Source organism: Seriola lalandi, unplaced genomic scaffold, assembly GCF_002814215.2.
Source record: "Seriola lalandi dorsalis isolate HSWRI2012SDOR001 ecotype SW California unplaced genomic scaffold, Sedor1 jcf7180002054319, whole genome shotgun sequence".
Classification (NCBI taxonomy): domain Eukaryota; kingdom Metazoa; phylum Chordata; class Actinopteri; order Carangiformes; family Carangidae; genus Seriola; species Seriola lalandi.
In genome coordinates, this window is record NW_019524872.1 from 456,600 (window position 1) to 477,093 (window position 20,494).

Here is a 20,494-nt window from a genome sequence, read left to right on the forward strand (position 1 = left end):
TAACCAATTATCCCAAATCGTCACGCTCTAAATTTGAGGCGGGGTGGCGAGTTATAGTCCCCCCCTGCTTCCCATTGGGGGGCGTTGTGGCATTTTCCCGGCCCACGTTTTCCCACAGCGCCCGGGGGGCCACCGGGCCGCTGTGGCGGGCAACAAAGCCTTCAGCACCGTGACCAATTTGGTCAGCTCCCACCGGGCGAACCACCCACACACCCTGGAGAGTGACTTTTACCAGGCGGGCCAAAGGCGTGAACCAGTCATGCACTAATTTCCCTATTAGGCGCTATTGAGAGTTTTCAATATTCTCACAAGACCACATAGCGCGTCGTTGTTCCTGATTCTGCTGCGGCCACAGGGCAGCTACAGTGAGGGGCAAGTCCAGGCAGCAGTGTGCAGAGAAGGGAACGTGTTTTGCGCGGTGGGATTTCTGAGTAAAGGGAATATTTGAAAGCCAAACTACAACCAGAATGTCCCAGCTGGGGAAAGTTTTTCCCTGCATGCTGCACGGCCCATAGGATAGGTTACCACTGACCTCCAGTCCTCACTCTCTCTGTGCCCTAAACGTTCCTCTATTCTCCACCCGGGCCAATCAACGAGTTGAGATAAAGAATAATCTCTTAGAAAAGTCTATAAAGTCGCTAGTCCCTGCTTTCATTCAGACAAATCATAATGGAGATGGAGTCTTTTCATGGGCTCAGCTGAATGCCTCAACAAAACAACTCCAGCGCCCTGAATAGCTTTTCGTGTTCATTTAATGAAAATGATTTGAGGGCATGAAGAAAAAAAAATGCGCCATTCCCCTCCACTCTTCACTCCCCCCTCCGGGCATCAGTATTCTGGTATGCAGTTGTGTTTAGTTTGAAAGTGTAAATCTCCTTTTGTTGCGGTAATATATGGCCTTCGCCGCCTGTCCAGAGTCTTTTCTGCGTTAGTTCATTACTACACAATTACCGTTCACGGTTTATTAACTCCTCTATCCGCCCTCACAGGGTTCCTTAAAGGATATGCTACCTCTTTACCATACCAATGCGGTTGGGGACCGGCCAATGTGCTAATTAGTCACCTCGTGCCATTTCACTCAAAACAGAGACGTATTGCACAGTTCCATGGGGGAAAACTTCCAATAATAACCGCTTTAAAAGTATGGCCTTACAGAGACATCACTATAGTCATATAGATCCGCTCTGATGTCTTAGATTTATAAAGCAGTAAGATATTTCCCATCACCCAGCTGCTCCTTTTCTGGCTGTATTGATCATTTCTTCTCTGTGAACATTTGTTTTTCTGAGATGCGACATAGTAAACAAAGCTAATAGGTTGCTGTTTCTCCTCTGTGTTTGTATTGTAGCATCCTCATCCGTTGTTCCCATCCCCGGGACATTTTCGTGGCCCCTGGCCGCCAGAGGGAAACCCCGCAGAGGGATGCTGAGGAGGGCGGTGTTCTCCGACGTGCAGCGCAAGGCCTTGGAGAAAATGTTCCAGAAACAGAAATACATCAGCAAACCGGATAGGAAGAAACTGGCCTCCAAACTCGGCCTTAAAGACTCACAGGTAACAGTCCACCATAAGCGCTCACGTGGTCTTAAAATTATCAATACGTCGTGCGTAATTTGAGCATAAAGACGCTGCTGCGCATTCCACTGCACCTGACGCAGAACTTTCCACTCACCGTTTTCCCTTGTCCACAGGTGAAAATCTGGTTCCAGAACCGGCGGATGAAGTGGAGGAACTCAAAGGAACGAGAGCTGCTTTCGTCCGGTGGCTGCCGTGAGCAGACGCTGCCCACCAAAGCCAACCCGCACCCGGACCTCAGCGACGTGGGCAAGAAGTCCTCAGCCGAGGAAGAGGAGGAGGATGAGGAAGAGTTCAGTAGAGAGAGAATGAGGTCGGCGGGATCCAGCATCTCCTCTCCTTCTCTCTCCAGTAAGCACTCAGACTTCTCAGAGTCAGATGAAGAAGAAATAACAGTATCTTAATTTATTTAAAAAAAAAAAAAAAAAAAAAAAGCCAATATAGAGATATAACCCACGTTCTGTTTTTATATGAGACTGTGACCAGATTTGTAAGAGACAAACCCCATAAATGTCAATGTTCAAAAACTAAGTTTCACTTCAGTCTGTTGCTTCATCAGGATCTGCTTCTGAGATACAATTTGCTGTTTTGCACAGCTTTGTTCAATTGTACAGTATTTTGTACAATTTTGTATGGAAATTTTATGCCAAGAATATTGAGTTACTTTTGCCTTGACCTTGAATAGAGTTGTTTATTGAAAAATGTAGCTATTTCGTTAATAATTTATATGAATCTGTTTAATAAGTATGTTGTATTATGCGCTGTATATATGTTTATTTCACATTTTTTTGTATAAACACCAAATAAAATTGTAAACAATTCCAATGGCTGCGTGTGTTTGTTTTGTGTAGAACAAAAATGGACAGTTTGAAATAATTAAATCATAAATAATCATTAATTTTATTGGATCACAATAACTTAAGACTAGTACAGTGATATCAGATTTAATTCTCGAGCCCTGGACAGACCAGTGATGACAAACGGCATCAATCTGCTCTGATGTAAAGAGACTGTACACAAAATACTCCTCTTCAAGTACTGTAACAAATCAGCTAGAAAAATTCATCAAAATGCTGCAAGATAACCAATTATTTACAGAGTTATGTTACATATAAAAAATGTACATAGCAAAGAAGGCTAAACATTCATTGAGTTTGTGAGTAATAAACACACAGACCGGTCAAATGCTTCAACAACATCCACACCTCTCAGAGCTTTTCACAAGACAAACACAGTCAGCCTCTTTGTGCTCACAAGGACTGTAGCAGGAGAGCCTCTATGAATTACACAGACACACATATGGACAAAGAACGTTTGCCACAAATCCGAAGAAGTCTTCACAAATCTGGTTCCATGCTTTAGGTCTCGGCAGTGCTGAAGTCTGCGCCGGGGGGGGGGGACGGGGACACACAAATGCACGTCGAGCTTTTGGCTTCCATTTGGAGATCAGAATGAATGTTGCATAGCATCGGTGACAAAAACACTGAAAGTGATGGAAGCCGCGCTGAACGACATGACCCCAGCTTTAACGTCTGCCCGCCCTTTCCCAGAAGGCAGGCTGGGAGGTTTCCAACAACAACAAAAAGTACAATAACTTTATTTTTTTTTAAGCCATAGAAATGATGTTAAAACTTTTACATTATCATCCAACCACAAGTACCTTTATACCTTTAAACCTCCGATTAATTATATCATTATAAACAAAGCAGCATATACACTAGTTCTTACTTAATTAGTTCAACATGTTTGTTATGACAGTTTTGATCATCACAAATCACATAATCAGAACAGACAAGGAGCGTGGCGAAAGCATAGTTGAAGGATGGAGATGAGGTATAAAATAAGCGCATCTTCTTAAACTTCCTTCATCCGATCAACCTGCAAACGCTTCTGATTTCGAGCACCGAAAAACACATCTATATGTTTTTCTTTCCTGCTAGAGGTCCAAATATTTACACCAGCGTCTCAGCACTGGGTTCATACATGCATACAATTTAATTTAAAAACCCAAAGTACTGCTTCTCATTCACGTCTCTTCAATCCCACAGCATTGGTGTTTGATATGATGCGAGGTCAACCGCCGCTTGACTCGGAGCCCTGTTAAGTTTACAGCCATTTAGACAAATAAAGAATCAGCTAATGCACATAGTCTGTTCGAAAAAGAGTAAGGCATTGTTTGTTATAATTCAGTCCAGCACCAAAAGAGAGTTGTGCTACAACAGCCTGCTTGGGCCAACGTGCATGGAGATCTCAAAGGATTGTGAGGGGTTAAAGCGAGAACTTAGAAGTGGTCGAGGCGTTATTTGTGAAACTACACGGAAAGATACAACACAGATAGAAAAGGACATTATCTCAAACACTGTTAAAAGGATATATCGAGCCGTGGTGAATGTTAATTTCTCAGTCAGCACCATTTCCTCCTGATAGTCTTTGTTATTTCTGAGAACCAGGTCTTCAGAGACATTTTACTTTGCTCTGTAAAATTAGCTGCAGATTTTTTACTGGATAAGATAAGCTTTTTATTTCCAGTAGGTTTGACTGGCGTCTGTGTTTACAGTTGTGCCTTTGGCTGAGAAAATGCACACACTCACTATGTTATTGTGCTCCATTTCAGAGGAAGTACTTTTGGTGGAACAATGGTTTCTCAGCCACAAGGCAGGATGTAACCACTGAGGACCTTGATGCCGTGTGATGTGTCAACTCCAGGAGAAACAGTATCAGCAGGATTGTGGTGAGGTTTTTTGGTTAAACTGACCTTGTCTTGCTTGTTTCTTTAGTTTGGAAATGTTTTTCCACAGAGTTTGACATTGTTCTGGTGAAGCAATGTTGCCACCAGTGTTTGTAACCATGTTTATATCATGAATTCCTTTTTGTAAACACACCAGTTCTCATCGTTTTTTTGTCCACTAAGGGCTCTGAATTTAACTCAAAACATGTATCTGGTAGGAAATATTTTTAACAGTACTCTCTTAATTATTTTTTGTGGACACTCATCTTCTTTATTACTATTTTTTTTTTTTTAATGAATGATCTTTCTGAGGAGTTTTGGGAAGTGAGTGCAGGCACTCTGCAGGACTTAACACTCACTTTGGCTCTTGGCTCTTAAACTTAGTTTCTCCTCCAGCAATCACACATGCAACTTCAGCAGCAGAGGAGGAGGAGAAGCAGAAGCAGGAAGTGGCTGGCTGTTCATCCGTCCAACTCACTGCAGCCTCATCTCTGCTCTCAGCAGCTTGTAGCTCAGGCTCACTGATGCTCCAGAGACAAGGGTGTGTACCGCCATCTGCAGGCAGCGCAGGCGCACTGCAGCGAGGCAGGACCAGGAGTATCTCAGCCCGATGAGCTGGAGCTGCGGCTCAGTGAAGGATAGAGGATTCCTGGCTGGTGTTTACGTACGCTGATGGCTGGATGACGATGGTAGTGATGATGCCTCACTAACAGTGACAGGCTGTGTGCTTTTATTCTGTCTGTCTGAAGTAGATGTCAGGCTCCTGACAGGAGCCACGGGCCACAGCGGTGAAAAAAACAAAACAAAAAGAAAAACACAAAACAAAACAGCGCAGTGCAGTAGAAACTTTTGTTGCCCGTTTTCTGAAATGCAATTTTAACTTTATTTTTCTTTTTAAATATTTGGGTTACCTGCACCCAAATTAAGGTGGCTGGATTTTGTGGCATGAAATTATGCTCTGAACAAGACATCCTCAGAGCGAGAACATTTGTTATAAAAAGTTTCTCCTGAAAACTGATCCCAGTGTTGCGTTTTGATGGCATCACAGGGTCGACTCCAGCGACGAGTCCAGGATGTCGTCCTGGTGGCTGTTGCTGTTGGAGTCGCTGTCGTAGCTCTGCGGGCTCGACGACGTCGCCGCCTCCTTCAGACGCATCAGCATGTTCATCTGTTGGCAAAACAAGAGTCAGTCTGATCGGACTTCACAACTCAGAGATGGAACAAGCACCTGTTCTCTTCAAAGACTGTAAGTTTCTGATTATTTTATTTGACTCTCCATCTTCCATTAAAAATATGAACTGCCTCTCTGACCAAAAATAAATTAATAAGGTCCATTAGCTTGCAAGCTAGGACGCTGACGAGGGAGTTTATGGAAACAACAGAGACGACAGGTGTTTAGACTTAAATTTCTTCTGTTTCAATGTATTTGTGCATGACTGACCTGCCTAGTTTAAATGCTCGCTAACAGATGTTCTTCTTCGTGTGTATTTTTTGCTCACCAGTGGGTCTGCGTCGCTGTCACTCTGTGGGGGCTCTTTCCTGACTCCTTCTCTCGGGGCAGAGTAGCCATCGAACCCCACATCCTCTGGGCGGAGCTGCAGCAGCGGGGGCCAATCAGCTGGAGCGGGCGTGGCTGACCACGGGTAGGTGTCAATCACCCAAGCAGCCGGGTCCTCCCATGCAGCCCTGCGGCCATACAACTACAGAGACACACAAGATGAGACTGAAAAATACTAGAAGATGCTCCGAGGCAGATTTGTCTGATGTCTGAGGTTTTGTTTGAAGATGTCTCTGCCTCTTAAATGCATATGTATAAAAGGAGGGCTGCATTTTAAAAATATAAACCTCAATGACAACAGGCAAAACTGAAAGCTGCTCTGATTTAATTAAAAAGCTGCTTGTAGCTGTTTAATTTCTTGAGAGGTTTTTCTTATTTTAGATTTGTTTTAAATACACATGAACAGCTAAAGATACCTTTTCTCATTTTTAAAAATATCAGATACCAAGAGAAGTTTTTCATGTGGAGATTTTTCACTCAGTAAAAAAAAAAGTATTTCCATTTCAGTTTGACTACATAGTGGTTTCTCCTCTAAGCTGATGAGAGACAAATTCCTCTACTGAACTCTGCCTTTCAGCATCCCCTTCAATCAGAGGTTGCACTGTGGTAATTAGCTGCCACCTAATTAAATCAGATGCTAATTACACGCAGATTAATAGTACAAATTGAATCCATTTCACTTTGATGAACATAACCCTGGTCCTCCGAGAGGGCAAATCTGAACAATTCCATCATTCTCAAACTCATTACACTTCCCCTCCATTCAGATTAAACATCCCCTCAGGACGTCAAATCAAGTTTCGTTATTAATTAGTTTTATTGTTGCCTATAAAAAATATTGTGAAAATCCCACATCGGAGCCATCAACAGAAACTGGACCAGCTGTTCTTTGGGAAAACAAACCAACTGTGTGTGATGTTGTTACCTGCAGTCCCTCCCGTACGGCCTCCAGCATGTAGGGGATGATGGAGTAGTTCCAGAGGTCAGTGAACCAAACCCTGGATCCCTCCACATCCATGGGACACGACAGGAAGAGACGAGGTCCTGCAAAGCACAGAGCAGAGAGGTAAGACGCCGGCCGTTTCTGGGCTGACTTTAATGAACTGACCCTTCATCAGTCGTGCAAAGTCCTCTTACCGATGGTGACGTCAGAGGAGCTGTGTGTCTCCAGGAAGCGGTTGAGGTGGTGCCAAACCCGCGGGATCCAGTCAATGATCTTCACCAGCTCCATGTTGCGCGTTCGGCTGCCGATCTCCGTCTCGATCAGCTTCCTCCTCAGGTAGCGACCAAGGAAGCCTTTCACTGGCTCCATGTGGTTGGCACACAGCACCCACCTGGTCAGACAACACACAGGTACGTCATACAAAGTGTTAAAAACTTTCCCAGAAATGTTTTAGACCAAGTGAATCTTTCAACATTGAGCTGCCAGGAGTGTGAGGGGGAGATCTGCAGCAGTTTACCTGAAGTTGTGGTGAAGCTGCAGGTTGGGGGCAGACGACGTGGCTTGGCTCATGGTGCCAATAATGTAGGGGCTGAGAGGAGAGAAACACACTGAATATTACTGTGTCTCATTGGTTGAAATCAGTCCTGGACATGTGTGATGTAGAACAGTTGAGAGAGTTAACAGGGCTCTACTTTGAATTAAAAACATTTAGTCACAAGTGAAGTGAAACATCTTTTGGTTAACTCTATCCACATTCATGCAAACATTCATTTTTAGATAAAGACGAACGTGTGTGTGTGTGTGTGTGTGAGAGAGTGTGAGTGTGTGTGTGTGTGAGAGAGTGTGAGTGTGTGTGTGTGTGTGAGTGTGTGTGTGAGAGAGAGAGAGAGAGAGAGAGAGAACTGACCAGTGCTGGTAGTTGCAGTTGAAGAGGCCGTTGAAGATCTCTCCCAGGGAGCTGACATGGTGCAGGTTGTCCAGAATGACCACTAGAGGGCTCTCCACCCCCGGCACACCGCTGCACTGCTCGGCCAAACCTGACAGGTACTGACGCAATTCCTACAGAGAGAGAGAGAACATTTAAAACCATGTAACCATTAGCAATTTTTTTTATCTTGGAGCAACAGAGTCAAAAAGTTGAGAGGATAGAAGGTCAATATTGAGCTCTTTGTCCTGATGTGTTAAATTATCTATCTGGTGCTCTACTTTCTCAAAACATTACTAATGTCAAAATACTATTTTGTATCATACATTTTGAATTTGTATTTAATATATTTTTCAAATCTTAAAAAATGTGCAGAACGTTCCTGTCAAGTCACTATGGCTTTCTCTCATTAATCAACTTTTGGAAACTTTAACATAGTAATTAATTTTACCTTTAAACATAATACCTTCCCACGGCCTTTAATTTAAAACAGTGTGTAGTTATTTTTATAGGGACTTTTGTTTTCAGTTGTTGTGGCTCCCATTCGAAGTATGACAATTTGTAATTTAACAGAAACTGCAACAGAATTAAAGTCAGTCCATTTTGATGTTAAATTTCAACACTAATACACATACTAATACTGATTTTGTTCTGTGTGTTTACCTTGCTGGACTTGTGGTCCACGTTAAATGTGACAACAGCGTGCGGGGTCAGAGGTCGGCCCTCCAGCAGCAGCAGGTGTCGAGACAGCTGATTGGCCAGGTATGTCTTCCCCGTGCCGCTGGGGCCCGACAGGATGACTCGTCTGTGCTCCTTCAGCAGGGAGACGTAGCGCTGCAGCATCGGCTTCGGGATCAGCGTGTCGAACACTAGCGAGTCCACGTTCTCAGTGCTCACACCTGGAGAGACACACACACACACACGTCAGGATGTTCATATCAGAGGAGAAAACTGATCTGCAGAGGATGGACGATGAGTTTCTGGAAATATCTGACGTAAGATATCTGCTTTGATTTACCAGCACAATGAAATTAGAACTGGTTTTATCCTTCTATCAGTCAACAGACTGTTAAAGATCAAATAACTTCATTGACTGGAAGCAGCAGCACAGTGTAACCATTTGCAGCCTTGACTTTACGAGGCCTCGGTACCTTTGAGCTGGATGCTGATGGTGTTGCTGTCTCCCACCAGGTAGCCGCAGGGCAGCAGCTCGGGTGTGTGGGCGGCGCTGAGGCTGCTGTGCCGGTGGATCTCTCCGATGTTGTATCCCTCCACACTGTCTGAGCTCAGGCCCAGCTGGCTCACAGGGTCCACGTGGGTAATGTACTCCTGTCACACACAAAGTTTCTACATTTAGCAGCTTTTTAAAGGATTCAAAGTTTGTCTTTGTGATTAGTTTCTATATAATACCAGCATCTGATTCTGTGTTTATAGCTCGTTTACCTTGAAAAGGCGTCGGACCACTCCGTCCAGAACATCCCACTTGGTTTTACCACTCACACCGATGCAGCCAATCAGAAAGTGGCGTGGCCGGCCCTCCTGCGATTGAAAAGCATGACTGGTTTTAGAAACCAAGAAGCCGACAGGTAACACAATCGTAACCAATAAACAATAGTTTTGTATTTTTCAAACTGGTCTCACCTCTCCCCACTTCCTGTCCTCGTCCAGGCTGACGACGATCTTGACGTGTCTCCCCTCCTTCCTCATCCCTCCCTCTCCGCCAGTGTCATCCAGCAGCATGTCTGACAGGAGGGAAGAGCGAGTTAGACGAGGTTTCTACATTTCCAAGGACTTCTCCATTAACATGTTTATTAGTTAAATATTTGAGTCACTGGCTGATTTAAATCACTTGACTGTTTCCATGTTTTAAAAGTTACTTTAATGCATGTAAATTCACATTGTATATTGGGCTCTGTCTTACCCAGGCTGGTGGACTCACTGGTGGTGAGGTTGAGGCTCTGCTGGGACAGCCCAGGTCCCGGCGCCTGGCTGTTTGTGTGAGGGGGAGGAGAAGATGAGATGGAGGCCTGGGACCCTGTTCTGCTGCCCTGGTTCTCCAACTTCAGACGGTCGTTCTCCGCCTTCAGTTTCTCGATCTCCACCTACAAACACACACAAAAGAAAAATTGAGGAAAAAATGATCCCATGTGTTTGTATCATTGTTTAAAGTGTTACCACAGAGCTTTAGCAGTTTAGCAGTCAACTATAGTATCTGTCTGTGAGTGCTTTGTGTGTGTGTGTGCGCAGACCTGCATGCGGTTCATGGCCTCCCGGAGCTGGTCCAGCTGATGGGCGGAGCTGAGAGCTTCCAGGCGGATGTCTGTCAGCTTCATCTCCTTCTCCCTGAGCTCACTCCGCAGCTGCATCACCGTCTCCGCCTCGCTGTCCAAACACTCTGACAATCTGTGCAACATAATTTAGTGACATGAAATATTGTTATTCAAGTAGAGTTTGTTGTGTAGGATAAAAATGGTCACACAATGACATACAGATGATGATGTGTACATACAGCGTGTTGGAGTGTGTGTTCCTGAGCATGTGGCTGGTGGATGAGGTGCCGTTGTGGGGCAGTTTGGGGGAGGACGGCAGAGACGAGTCCGTCATCTCCTCAATGTCGGAGTGAGAAGACGCCGACTTTGGAGATTTCTTCTTGCTGAACGCTTGTTTGAAGGAGCTTCGCAGCTGCAGGAAGAAAGAGAGAGAGCGAGAGATGGTGAGGAAGTGAGGGACACACTCCCAAATACACAAGGCTGAGAGGGAGAGGAAGAGTGTGCCGGGGGAAGTGGAGGAAAACAGCTGTGAAAAAGTAAAGGGAAAGAAAGGTAAGGGAAATATGGGTAGGCTGTCTTATGACTTGAGCTTCAGCTCTGAACACAAACACATTACACACACACACAACCTGTGTGTGTAATGTGTTAGTGTATAACCTCTGATTTATACTCTCTGTATGACTCTTTTTTTATTTTTAAGAAAGTTGTTTTTTAATGTTCAAGAATGCTGAAAATCTGATTCGGCGGTACCTTTCTTAATGTATTATAGGAGAACATTCAAGGGAAGTAGGTGACAGTGTTGACTGCTTGATAACCAGTATTTAATTCGGATTTTTTTCTAAACTTACATGGAGAGACTATGATGCATAATTAGGAACTTTTTTCACTTCAGTGTTTTCTAAGCTGGACTTGTCTGTGTAACTCTTGGTTCAAATCTGTCAAAACCAAAACTTAGCCATATTCAAATTGCATGTAATGCAACAGCCAAATATCAAATCTCAAAATCTGTTCAATTTTCTCGTGATTTGAGATTGTGTTTAAAGCAGAAATCCACTGTGAATACTTGATACTCTTATCAACATAATTTCATGAGGTTGTGTGTCTTTTGCTCTGTGTAGTATTTTACTTTAAAAGAAAGCCTCTTTTATTGTCAGGGAGCTGCAGCAAATCCAGATATTGCTCTTAAATATCTCAACATTATGTCATGTGTGTTATGTGTTTCTCCACTACAAGTGGACCCAGAGGCACAAGCTGCATCAATAATACCCTTTTTCTTTCTCTCAGTGTTCAAGTATTTTCAGGTGGATTTCTCCTTTCCAGAGCTGGCTCAAGTGTCATAAGAGCAGTTCTCAGGGGGAAGCAGTGTTGAGGAGGGGAGGAAAGGCACTACAGTGGCAGCAGAGGACAGGAGGAAAAGGACAGAGGTTAGTAACCTAGAAAAGGCGCAGGGGTTAGGCAGCTTTGTTTCTTTCATTTCACGCAGCATACCATTCTTACCTCATAGACCTGCCACATGAAGCGAAGCAGAGGAAGACACAGAGACAAAACAGCACATGTTCATATGGGTTCGGGTGTGTTAATGTGTTAATGGAGGGACAGAGATTAAACTCGAGGCCCCGACAAGACTAGAGCTGATTTCATTTGACTTCCAGGCAGCTGCAAACTAATTCTACATCACAGCCACCGTGAAAACTGAGACTCTTTCATGATCCATTATATACTCTCCACACAGCCCCTATACACTCCATATCACACACTGAGTGAGCAGCACCTGCATGAAGGGCCCTCCTCTGTGGGGTCTCAGCCACACAAAGACTGACAGCTGGAAACACACATACACACGTACACACACACTCACACTCACTCAGGAGGCTAATTTATTATCACAGTGACCTAAAGCAGGAAACGCTTTAACAGCTACCAGACAGCAGCACACTGCTCTTCCTAGAAAATTCAACAACATCAGGATCATTGGACAACCACAGGAGACTAACACGTCAGTCTACAGGACAGAGAGGAAATAAAAAAGCTGCGTACTTCATCGTCTCTGACTTGTCCTCCGGTGCACAAAAAACTCTTTCAACAACAAAAAGGAAAAGTTCTTGTCTTTAAAGTTGTAAGTGAAAGTACATGAGATGAAAACAATGAATGAGCTGACATTAGGACTACACACTATCCAGTAAGCACTGATTTGGTCGTTTGCAGGTAAAGAGACGACTACTATAATACAAGCACATTTAATCCACTTCTATTACAAATGTCTAATTCCTTTTTTTTGTTTTTTTATCTGCAAATCACCAAATCAGCCATTACGTGATATTCAACAGGACAGAGTCTATGGAAATCCTAAGTGTATTCACCTTTTCTCCAGTGAAAGATGCCTGAAGGGGCAGAAACCCAAACATGTGACACCAACACACACGGAAATACACAAAGAGACAAAGACTAAAACAAAAAACCACCAGGCGTCCTGGCTGCCTTCTGTTTTTGTTTGTTTTTGTAACTTATCACAAACTCAAATCGAGTCTCTCACAGTTCCTCATTTTTAATGAATCTTTCATCTTACCCAGTTCTTCTTGTTTTTCTTCTTGTTCTTGGCGTCAGTGTCGAGGTTGGAGCCCACACTGGAATGGCTGGTGGCGCTGGCGACGCTGCTGACGCTGTCGGAGGAGTGCTGCCTCCTGATGCGCAGGTCCGGCTGCTGATTCTGCTGCTGCTGCTGTGGACTGCTGTTACTGCCTGCTGAGGAGAGACAGGCATGTGTTTGTATTGGGCTGAAATATATCTTTCATTTAATCTCAAAAGGTGTTGCGCACAGCCTCCAAATTTTGGACTGAAAGTTTTGTTTTCTAGTTGCTTTGTGCTTTGGACAGATTGTGGGATCTTTCTTAGTCAGTTTCTAAAATGTTGGCACCAAAATTCAAATTATAAATATAAACGTTGAATATCCTTTGCTCTGCGTAGTGCTGGCCGTGTTGATCTGTACCTGTCCTGTCCCCTTTAGGCGCAAGTTCAGGTGTGTTGATGACTCCGTTGATGGCGGCCTGAGCGACGGCGTTCTGCTTCTTCAGCAGCTCGATGGTCTTCCTCAGCTCATTCAGCTCAGAGTCCTACACAGACAAAATGAGAAGAGGATGAGGTCGACTGCAGCGAGAGTGAATGTGCACTTTGATTAGTTTGCAGCGCAGGCCGAGCTGTTTTCACCTTCTGCTCTGCTGTCAAGGTGAGACTCTTCAGTCGAATGGTCATGTTGCCCAGACTCTGTTCAAATGCTGCCACCAGGTGAGCCTGCAGGAGAAACAGACAGGTTACAAATGTGTTTAGTCGGAGCTGAGGGCATTAATAGAGAGATTGCTGGATTGCTAATGACCGCATGAATGTGGAGAGTTTGTTTAAGAATACGAGGGAGTGAAGACGTCTCCACTGAGCTGAGAAGATGAGTCACAGCCGACTACATCTGAGCAACTGGACATGAGAAAAAAAACTGCCTCAACCTTGGCACTAAAAACATGACATCAGTGGAGTAATCATCATACCAAAACGAAAACATAACCAAACACAAATAATTGTGCGAAAACCATAATTTCCTTTGATAAATGATCATCCCCTGTAGGTCAGTCACGAACACCAACACTGAAGCCAAACCATTACATCATCTTCACTGAAAGTCCTTGGAGCGAGATCCACATGAAGACCAGAGACAGTCCTGATGACAACATGAAGTCATCGGATAAACCTCTCCTGACTACAGGCTATGTGATTTTTATGTTCCAGCCTTATTTGATGGATTTCTGGCCGAGTTCATCTGAGATAAATTGACTTTCTGACAAAGGGATGAAAACACAGGAGGCTTCAGACTCTTGGTTTGGGAGCAAACACATGGAAGATAAGCATCACTTGTCAAAAGAAAATAATACAATGTGAGTATATATGTATTAATACATATACAACAAATATGAATTCTAAAAGATTTTGCTGGTTTAAGCGAGCGCAGTCATCCTTCATTCTATTGTATTAGGCTTTAGACCGCAAATACAAATGATGTGCGCCCGCCTGAAGGAAGTGTGTGTGAGAGTTGAATGAGGTGATGAGTGACGTCGTGTCTTTTCGCAGCAGAAGATGTTCTCAGAATCTCGGCCTCGGGGGCTCCAAGGTGTGTTCAGATAATTCATCATCTGTCTACGGTGTGTAATCAAATATTTGAACATAACCCCCCCCCCAAACTTTCAACTCCACTGATCTCTCTCTGTGTTTTTCTTTCAACACTCGCACCACTCCTTGTATCCAGGCATCATTAACTGTAAATCTTCAGTCCACATCTGGGACAGTCCCTCAGCAGTGTGCTGAGACTTGACTCCCTACTGTAATCTAACACCTCTGCCTTTCCTCCATATCTCTAATCCACAGTCGAACCGCCGGCGTGCTCTGACTCAGACAGCAGATTACAAGCGAAGCGTGGCGAGACTTGTGCAATATAGAAGCTAAGGTGGCAGAAAGGATCGTGTCTGGAGACGCTTTTCTGATGGTTCTGCCAGATGTAAAATTACACCTTCTGTGAGTAAAGTGCTCTGTTCAGTATTTGATGAATATTCTGGAAATGTTTGGGAGCAGCAAACTTCACAACTTCATTAAGTGGAGACTGTCTTTTGGCAAAACACCTTAAACGTCTGCTTCAGGTCATGAAATATCGATTACATGTAGTTTCAGAAATTATTAGTTTGTTTTTGACACATTAAAAACTCACACTATATTAAACTTTTGGGCAAAGCTGTGTAGCCCTTTGTTGATAAAATACACATATAAATTTCTTATTGGCTATATAAGTGATTCAATAAGATAAACACTAGAAGAAGACAGTGTGTGTGTGTGTGTGTGTGTGTGTGTGTGTGTGTGTGTGAGTGTGAGAGTGTGCTTGTTCACTTACGTTGGCGCTCAGCTGTGTCGTCAGGGCGGAAACCTTCTCCTGGGAGGCATCCAGCTCCCGGCGCAGCTTGCGGATCTGAAGACGTAAAAAGTGCCACATCAAAAAGCGCCAACATAAAAGCATACGTACTGGCTCCATAAAAGCATTCAATACCAAACACACACACAGACACAAAAATACTGTAGCAACAAATGAGGGAGGCTCCCAGATCAGAGCTCTGATATGTTCAGATTAAGAGATGAAACACAGCAGATGCATAAAAGACGACATTCAGGTGCAAACAGGTGCTCATAGAGGAACAACAGCCTGTTACAGGGTCAGTCACAATACAGTTACACATGTAACTGGATACAACTGTGAAAACAACCCCATGTTCCAACAAGTCCGGCCACTACACACAGAAAATTAAAGAGGGCAGAAGTGCTGTGGGCGGGTTGACACTTACCTCCGACTGCGACTTCTCCTCATTCTGTAAAAACAAACATCAGAAGAAGAGAAAATCATTATAGGACACATTGACTGAATTTTGACATGCTTTAATGAAAAAGAAGAGCAGTTCAAGCAGCTGCACATGTACTGACTCCTGATTGATTTATTAGCTCCTTGGAGATGAGCTTTATAAACTGTGGAGGAGATTGTCTGGTGTAATATGTCTGGAAAGCAGAGATGTCCTCCTGCAGGCATTTCACTGAGACATCTGAATGTGTGAGTCCCATTGTGTTCATGGACAGCACAGAGGACAATAGTAAGAAAAGACATACAGAGAACACGCAAAACAAATGCTCGCACGAACACAACACACCCTCCTCCCCCCCCCTCCTGCTGCTGATGACCAAAACAGTGAAACATGCAACACCCACATTTAAATGTGAACAGACTGCACCGGGCACAATAATTGTTTCAAGTTTAAAGCATTTAATGTGCATAATTTCAAAATGTATTGTACTGTATTATTAGAAACAAACTGAAGTCATATTACACTAGCCAAAGAGGTTGTGTTCTTGTTCCTGCTTATTTTGTTTTATTATCTTTGTGTAGATTTTGGTTCGATTTTTGTGAGATCTATTTTTTGTATATTTTACCTATGAACTCATGCATTTGTCTCTGAATTAACAAATCTGGCACGATTGTTGATCACTAAGTATTAAATAACTTCAGAGGACCAGGAGGTGCTTTCTTGTTGTTTTTCTGTAATTAAATTTTTAATCTTTCAGTAATTCTATTTTAAATTCCTGTTGGAGGCCTGTACACGGCGACTGTGTTGCGAAGCAGATGAGCTGATAATAAATTATTTTTCACACGGTTCCACCTACAAACCACTAATAACCAAAACAGGTTTCAACAGCATAATGTGTCCGTGCATGTGTGAAGGCACATGTGTTCTGTGGCATTAGTGGATGGTTAAGAAAGTGGCACCTGTACAAACAGAGCAGCCTGTCTGTCTTGGAGAAGCACACAAAACACAGAGATCTCACTCTGATGCAAAATCCTTGATTTTTCCAATTTCCAAATATCAGGTTAGTTTTTCTGATATGAAGCATCTGAGGAGACTCCAGCGTCAGACATGTCACCTTTACCTCATATTATCATTTACTGATAAAGAAACAGAGCCATAAAAAATATCTGCTAATATATCTTATGTCATTAAACCTTTGACTTACAGCTGTATTTAACTCCAACAGGGCACAAAAAAACCAGAATGAAGGACTCCTGCACTCTACAGCCCTACCGTTTGCTGCCAGGACGTGACGGTGCCCGTCAGGGATAAAGTCGCCATCATTTTGCCTCCACTCTCTGATTTCAAACCTCTGACTCGAAGGACCAGCCGGAGCCGAGCAGGGATCCAGTGTCTGAGAGTTTCTCTGCTACACCTGCCTAGGTGAGTAAACCAGCCCACAGAGGGGGGGGGGGAGGAGCTACACTGTGACTGCCTACAGTGTGTGTATACATGTGAGCTGTCTGTGTGCCTACAGTCAGACATTTTTCTCACAGGGTGTTTGAGTCAGATATCCGGATGGATTACATGGGAAATGTGTATTTTCTGGCTTCAAATACTCAATATTTCATAATTCCACAGGTAAAAGCAGAAACTGCTCTTGTATCGACATTCAATGTGCAGCTCTCTGAACTGAAGAAAACTCACTGCTCGGCAAAGATTTCCTATAATATCATGTTGCCGTTTAGATGCCACAACAGTACAGGCTGTTTATTACACACATTTTCTCAGCAATAATTATACAGAGCCTTGTTTACTTAAATTTTTTTCTGCTGATACTGATGCTTTACAAACATTAAAAATTTTTATGATTGTTTTTTAGTCTCTTTTAACTTTAAAGTACAGCAGATAAGCTTGTATATGGAAAGTATTGTGCATTTTATGACTAAAGCATGAAACTTTCTCCAGTATTTCTATAAACCACAAAGTTTATTTTCAGACGTGGAGGCATTTCAGATGTGACCTCTGGGACAGGGCAGAGCCCCCTGGGAAAATGAGTGTGGTCCAGACCAAACTCGCATGCTAGCTTCTGAGTAGATTGTTCGCTAATGTGCTAGCTAATTCCACAGAACACACAGCAGAAGTTAACAGTGTTTTTAACAAGCTATAGCTACCTTAACACATGGAAATGGTGGGGTCTGCAATCCCCCTGCAAAATTGGTCCTCTAAGTAAAAATGTATGCCTTCCTAATACTGTGATGTTTTTGTGACTTACTATACTATGTCTTTTTTGTCACCCTCATTGGACTCATCTCTGATGGGGATGAGTCTGGGAGATTGACCTGGTGCAGGTGGAACAATCTGGAGCTGATAGTGGACTTCAGAACTAACCCACCCCCATCACCCAGTGTGACTCCCCCCGTGGAGTACTTCCGCTTTCTGGCTACCACTGTCACACAGGACCTCAAGTGGGAGCCTGTCTCTTATACACATCTTTTCTATCTTATTGTTAAAATGTTCTATTTATATCTAAGATATCCAACCTGCTATATTTGCTGTCTCTTATACACATCTTTTCTATCTTATTGTTAAAATGTTCTATTTATATCTAAGATATCCAACCTGCTATATTTGCTGTCTCTTATACACATCTTTTCTATCTTATTGTTAAAATGTTCTATTTATATCTAAGATATCCAACCTGCTATATTTGCTGTCTCTTATACACATCTTTTCTATCTTATTGTTAAAATGTTCTATTTATATCTAAGATATCCAACCTGCTATATTTGCTGTCTCTTATACACATCTTTTCTATCTTATTGTTAAAATGTTCTATTTATATCTAAGATATCCAACCTGCTATATTTGCTGTCTCTTATACACATCTTTTCTATCTTATTGTTAAAATGTTCTATTTATATCTAAGATATCCAACCTGCTATATTTGCTTGTGTCATTGTGTCTGTTTACATTTCTTTTCTTCTTACTATGTTTATTGTCATGCACCAAAACCCCAAAGCAAATTCCTTGTATGTTGAAAAGCCTTCTTGCCAATTTTTATGCCTTACTATATATGCCAAGAAAGTTCAGCAGAGGATGTACTTCCTATGGCAGTTGAAGTAGTTCAACTTGCAAAGGACAGTGATGGTGAACTTCTACACTGCCATCATCGAGTCCATCCTCACTTCCTGCCAAGGACAAGAGCAGACTGCGTACCATTCACTGTGCTGATAAAGTGATCGGCTGCAATCTGCCAACTCTCCAGGACCTACACACCTCATACATATTTGTATTGTATGTATTTATATTTTTCTATTCTTTTCTATAATGTTTTATCTCATTGTTAAAGTGTTCTATTTATATCTAAGATATCTGACCTGCTGTACTTGCTTGTTTCATCTTTGTTTATTTCTTTTCTTCTTACTATTTGTATTGTCATACACCAAAGCAAATTCCTTGTATGCTGAAGAACCCTCTTGCCAATAAAACAGATTCTGATTCTGACGTGTTTTTTTGTCTACTTTCCTATGACTTTTTATACCATATTATACTATGATGTTGTATACCTTACCATACGATGACATTTTTATGCCTATGTCGTTATTTTTACTTACTATACTATTACTTTTATTATTTAAACCAATGATTTTTTTAAACCTTACGATCTATGACTTTTTATGCCTTACTATACTATGACTTTTTATACCTCACCATACTATGATGTGTTTTAAGCCTAACTATACAATAACTTTTTATGCCTTGTAATGCTACGACATTTTTATGCATTACTAAACTATGACGTTTTTAAGCCTTACTATCCTTTGAATTTTTTTAACTTACCATACTATGATGTTTTGATGCATTACTGAACTATGAGTTTTTATGCCTTACTATACTATTACGTTCTTTTGACATTTTTATGCTTTACTTTACTATGACTTTTATACCTCACCATATGTATGTCGTTTTTTTTGCCTTACCATAGTATGACTTTTTAAATCTTACCATACTATGACGTTTTTATGCCTTACTATACTATGACGTCTTTTTAAGCCTAACTATACAATAAGTTTTTATGCCTTACTATACTATGATGTTTTTTGACATTTTCATGTCTTACTATACTATGACTTTTTATGCCTTACTATACTATGACATTTTTTTGACATTTTTATGCCTTACTATACTATGACTTTTTATGCCTTACTGTACTATGACGTTTTTATGCTTTACTATAATATGACTCTTTATCCCTTACCATACTATGACGTTTTTATGTCTTACTATACTACAACTTTTTATTTACATTTTTATGCCTCACTATACTATGACGTTTTCTATGCCTTACTATACTGTGACGTTTTTATGCCTTACTATACTATGACGTTTTTTTACATTTTTATGTCTTACTATACAATGACTTTTTATGCCTTACCATACGATGACGTTTTTATGCCTTTCTATACTATGAAGTGTTTTTTTTACATTTTTAGGCCTTACTATACTATGAAATTTTTATGCCTTACTATAGTATGATGTTTTCTGACATTTTTATGTCTTACTATACAATGACTTTTTATGCCTTACTATACTATGACGTTTTATGCCTTACTATACTATGACGTTTTATTTGACATTTTTATGCCTTACTATACTATGACATTTTTATGTCTTTCTATACTAAGACTTTTTATACCTTACTATACTATGAAGTGTTTTTTTACATTTTTATGCCTTACTATAGTATGATGTTTTCTGACATTTTTATGTCTTACTATACTATGACTTTTTATGCCTTACTATACTATGACTTTTTATGCCTTACCATACTATGACGTTTTATTTGACATTCATATGCCTTACTGTACTTTGACGTTTTTATGCTTTACTATAATATGACTCTTTATCCCTTACCATACTATGACGTTTTTATGCCTTACTATACTATGACGTTTTTATGTCTTACTATACTACAACTTTTTATTTACATTTTTATGCCTCACTATACTATGACGTTTTTATGCCTTACTATACTGTGACGTTTTTATGCCTTACTATACTGTGACGTTTTTTTTACATTTTTATGTGTTACTATACAATGACTTTTTATGCCTTACCATACTATGACGTTTTTA

At 41.7% G+C, this 20,494-nt stretch overlaps 2 protein-coding genes and 1 long non-coding RNA gene across 5 annotated transcripts in view; 2 read left to right on the forward strand and 1 right to left on the reverse strand.

Moving 5' to 3' along the window:
• dbx1a (developing brain homeobox 1a) overlaps positions 1–2,393 on the forward strand; it is a 3,294-nt gene extending 901 nt beyond the window's left edge. The window contains exons 3-4 of the mRNA XM_023406921.2: positions 1,349–1,551; positions 1,689–2,393. Of these exons, the coding sequence (XP_023262689.1) occupies positions 1,349–1,551; positions 1,689–1,976 (491 nt within the window). The 3' untranslated portion in view covers positions 1,977–2,393. The remainder of the gene's footprint in view (positions 1–1,348; positions 1,552–1,688) is intronic.
• A 55-nt stretch (positions 2,394–2,448) lies between these two features.
• Positions 2,449–16,732, reverse strand: LOC111655485 (neuron navigator 2-like). Of its 2 annotated transcripts, none has more exons than XM_087174147.1 (19): positions 16,650–16,732; positions 15,366–15,389; positions 14,921–14,995; positions 13,201–13,284; positions 12,983–13,106; positions 12,563–12,735; positions 10,236–10,408; positions 9,976–10,129; positions 9,648–9,828; positions 9,368–9,468; positions 9,170–9,265; positions 8,878–9,055; positions 8,390–8,625; positions 7,709–7,860; positions 7,319–7,390; positions 6,996–7,192; positions 6,784–6,902; positions 5,800–6,000; positions 2,449–5,468 (listed from the first exon to the last, which is right to left on the reverse strand). In XM_087174147.1, the coding sequence occupies exons 1-19, from the start codon at positions 16,698–16,700 to the stop codon at positions 5,343–5,345; spliced, it is 2,517 nt and encodes an 838-aa protein (XP_087030273.1). In that variant the 5' UTR covers positions 16,701–16,732; the 3' UTR covers positions 2,449–5,342. The 2 variants fall into 2 exon arrangements, with proteins under 2 accessions (XP_087030273.1, XP_023262686.2); XM_023406918.2 differs by having other exon boundaries at positions 12,563–12,738.
• LOC111655486 (uncharacterized) lies at positions 13,407–16,711 on the forward strand. 2 transcript variants are annotated; one of them, XR_015437289.1, is made up of 4 exons: positions 13,407–13,916; positions 14,015–14,180; positions 14,404–14,550; positions 16,603–16,711. It is a non-coding gene; the product is annotated as an uncharacterized LOC111655486 (long non-coding RNA). The 2 variants fall into 2 exon arrangements; XR_002760810.2 differs by having other exon boundaries at positions 14,015–14,149.
• Positions 16,733–20,494: the final 3,762 nt, after the last annotated feature.